The sequence below is a fragment of the Phyllostomus hastatus genome, unplaced genomic scaffold, assembly GCF_019186645.2.
Source record: "Phyllostomus hastatus isolate PE091 unplaced genomic scaffold, TTU_PhHast_1.1 phas_scaffold_1066, whole genome shotgun sequence".
Taxonomy (NCBI): Eukaryota; Metazoa; Chordata; class Mammalia; order Chiroptera; family Phyllostomidae; genus Phyllostomus; species Phyllostomus hastatus.
The window spans coordinates 14,098,401-14,101,967 of NW_025334004.1; the positions used below are offsets into that span (position 1 = coordinate 14,098,401).

The 3,567-nt window shown below is 54.8% G+C and overlaps 1 protein-coding gene across 2 annotated transcripts; it reads right to left on the bottom strand.

Moving 5' to 3' along the window:
- Positions 1 to 467: 467 nt before the first annotated feature.
- Positions 468 to 2,485, bottom strand: NPM3 (nucleophosmin/nucleoplasmin 3). 2 transcript variants are annotated; one of them, XM_045854350.1, is made up of 6 exons: positions 2,353 to 2,485; positions 1,986 to 2,026; positions 1,567 to 1,686; positions 1,396 to 1,489; positions 902 to 1,026; positions 468 to 809 (listed from the first exon to the last, which is right to left on the bottom strand). In XM_045854350.1, the coding sequence occupies exons 1-5, from the start codon at positions 2,468 to 2,470 to the stop codon at positions 911 to 913; spliced, it is 489 nt and encodes a 162-aa protein (XP_045710306.1). In that variant the 5' UTR covers positions 2,471 to 2,485; the 3' UTR covers positions 468 to 809; positions 902 to 910. The 2 variants fall into 2 exon arrangements, with proteins under 2 accessions (XP_045710306.1, XP_045710305.1); XM_045854349.1 differs by having other exon boundaries at positions 1,941 to 2,026.
- Positions 2,486 to 3,567: the final 1,082 nt, after the last annotated feature.

The following is a 3,567-nucleotide window of genomic DNA, read 5'->3' on the forward strand; positions in this document are numbered from 1 at the left end:
TTGGAATCAGGTTTCTAAGGCCCCACAGCAGCTCAGAGACAGCCTGCAAGACTGGAAGGAGCAGAGACTTGCCTCCTCCCTACCCAGAGCCCCCTCATGGGGCTAGAGATGCACATTCCTCCGGCTGCTTAAACCCCCTTATCTGCCCCCCTGCCCATCCGCTTGAGTGCTGACAGAGGCCCAGACCCCTTGTTTGGATGGTGATAACCTCCTAGGATAGCCCTCCCCCACCTGTAGGGACTGGGAATGGGCTTGGTGTTGGGAGGTCCTCTCCTAGCAAGGCACTTCGGCCTGGGGATAGCAGTATCCCACATTACCTAACCCTCCCCCAGGCCAGGGGCCACCCTCAGTGCTGCCACAGTGCCACCTGGTGGTCCCTAGGGGAATGCCACCCCAGCAGGGAAAGAAGCCATACAAGAGTTGCAACACACACACACACACACACACACACACACACACACACAATATTAAACAAAAAATGCTACACTTTATTTCACTGTTTGTCCAAAATGTAAAAACTGTTTAAAATGTTTAGTCCTGAGCTTTAGATGATGACCTCCAACCTCAAAGACAAGTGTGGAGAGAAGGTCAGGACAGTTCAGAGGTCCTCCCACTCCTGGAGAAAAGAGAAGCCTCCAGTACGGTGTAGAATTAGAACACCATCGTCCTGTGAAGAATGGGACCCCCTTTCTCCTAGCACCAGCCCAAGACCTCCCACCCCACTCTTCCTCTTCAATGAAGACACTTAAAATTCTTGATACTTGCACAGCAACAGGATGCATGGTGTGCACGGCAGGCAGCTAACTGACCTGAGGAAAACAAAGAAGGGATCAGCATGCAGGCCCTCACCTGCTCCTCCTGCTCTCCCAGACCCCACTGGGCACCCTTCTCCCCCACTCACCAAGGAGGGCTAGGGCCTGCCCCTCCGCTTCTTGGCAGGAAGGATGGGGCACAACTCGGCTTCCTCCTCTTCACTCCCCTCTTCTTCGCTCTCTTCTTCCTCAGAAACATCACTGCTTACAGTAACTGAGGTACACACAAATGGTAAAGGGCGGGGGAGAAAGTTAAAGCCAGGCCCTTTTCATACCACATGTCATTGATTCATCCACTGTGCTGCTAGGCTTGCAGGACCCTGACTTCCCAGAGCTTATGGTCTAGATGGGAAGACCCTCAGATACTAAACTGGGTAACAAAGAGTCAAAGGATTACACATCACTGGAGCTGGAGAAGCTAGGACAGGTTTCACGAAGGAGGCATGAGTAGGACAGAAAGGGGAGAGCACATCATATAGAACCTGTATGGTAGCTACAATGGGATATAAGGCTGGGATGGGGAGTGTGGAGTCAGGGGAGACCTGATGGAGAGCCCACCGGGTGCAAGGGAGAGGACTCTCACCAATCTGGTGGCGCCCAGTGATCCGCACAGGACCCGAACCTGACTTCAGGCGGAAGGTTACAGGAGGTTGGAGCTGGAAGTCATCCAAACTGAGCTGGAAGGAAGACAGGGATGAAGGCCTGGCCCGCCTCTGCCCTCCCCCAACCCCCAAGGCATGGCCGGGGAACTCACCATGGGTTGGCAGGACAACCTGAGGTTGGCCACAGGGACTGCAATCTCCTGGCGGTCATGGCTCCGGGCCACAACTTCTACGACATTACACTCATCTTTGGCCCCCTCGGTGAGGCAGAGCTGGGAAAGGGTACACAAGGCCTTGGGGTCTCCCCAAGCAAGTGTTGACACCACTGTGGAGGCATCTACCCTAGAACTTCCGGAGCCTCGGGAGGTCCCTTAATTACCTGGCGAAGGGAGCGGGCCATTGGGAGATTGGGCGGAAGAGGTGACTCCCAGTGAAAGGGAGGTTGGGGATGGAGTACAGGTAGAGACCCATCAGTTGCCAGCTCAGGTTCAGCTATTCACCAATACCCCTCTTCCCCACCCCTCACCATGGTCAAAGCCAGCACGTGCTCTGCATCATCCTCTTCCGCTACCTTGAAGGTGAAGGAGCGGGTGTGGCCGGAGAGCTCACATCCTGGAAGATATAATAGTGAGTGTACCTAGGTGTGAGTGTGCATGTATGGGGCGGAGGACGGAGGGCGTTTCATCAAACCTCCATCACGTGCAGCCAAGGATTGACCAGCATCTACACGCCCACTTCTTTGGAAGGACAGGGGCGCTCAGCCCTAGGCCACGCCCCATACATCTGGGCTGGGGTCTCACTACTTCCGCTCCAGCTGCTGCGTGCCAGCGCCCCCTCCCCTCCGACCTGGCCCACGTCGCGCACCCGTCGGCATTCCTGTTGCTCAGGCCTCCCTCTTACCACCCCAGGACTACCCTCACCCGCTCCTTTCTCAATACCGAAGAAAAAACTGTCCATAGTGACCGGAGCTGGGGACCGCAGCCCACAGACACCCCCGGCCCGGGTTCGGCTCTCCTGACTCAAAAATGCTAAAGCAGCGGCGGCGCCGGCGGCCATGATGCAAGGGCCGCTGGGGAACCCCGCCCCCGACACGTACAAAGCAGGGAACTCCGGCAGGTTCCGGCCCCGCCTGTTAAAGGGAACGTTCGCCAGTCTCGGCAGACCCCGGGCTTTTCTGCCCCCATTCACCCTGGTACCCTTGGCCTCTGCTCAGAGCTCTGGGTCGAGACCGCAGAGGAAGTAACATGAGAAAAGCATGATTTTAGGATTAATGTTCCTGTCCTTGCTCATTACAACGACCAAGGTTTTCTGAGGGCGGCTCCTACCTCCATTTTCTCTAGTTCACATCTAGTGTTTCTCCATCTCCCAACCCCAGGGTAAACTCGTCAAAAGGAACCTAGATATAAAAATGGAAATCTCCTTAATTCCCCCAGCAAAGTTTCAGGGCAGCATTTTTTTCTTATAAAAGCGAAACACTGTAAATGCCCTGAGTTCCCTTTGCTCCTAGGGACCCGGGAGCCTTAAGTGAAACTTCCAGCTCCGGGCATCTTGTACTCAAACCACTCCATCCTCTCCTAGATGGGCTTCCTGCTGATGACCTTGCAGCTGTCCAAACGGTCTATCCCTCGCTGAGCTTCCAGATGCTGGCTGGATGCGGGCGCTTGCCAGCAGAGAACTCCTGCCCCACGCAGAGGCAAGCTCTCCAACTTGTACAATACTTCCCCATCAGCCCAGGAACTTCCTTCCGCCTTGGCCTCCTCCCGTCCCCTAACGGGCTCCTCTCCACCTCTCACCGTTTGCCTCAAGGACCAGGCAAATCGTGTTCCTTACCGTTTGATGGCAGGACCTCACTCAAGCAAGTTGCCCCAATTCACACCCGAAGTTATAACTGGGAAAAGGGTGGCTAGGCCAAGAACCTACTTGTACTTTTTGCCTTGCCTCGAGGAAAACCTTTTAGGAAAGGCTTACCAAAGGAAAACCTAAAAGGGAATCTTTTATTGGAGATGGGAGTGGGAGAGGACTACGTTCAAGACTCTGTTCCTAAACTTGGAACAGCTATGGGGAGGAGTACTTGCTTGTAGGTGAGGAACGATGAAGGGCAAGAGGAAAGGCAGGAGGCAGAAACAAGTAGGTTTACACAGCACACCACCACG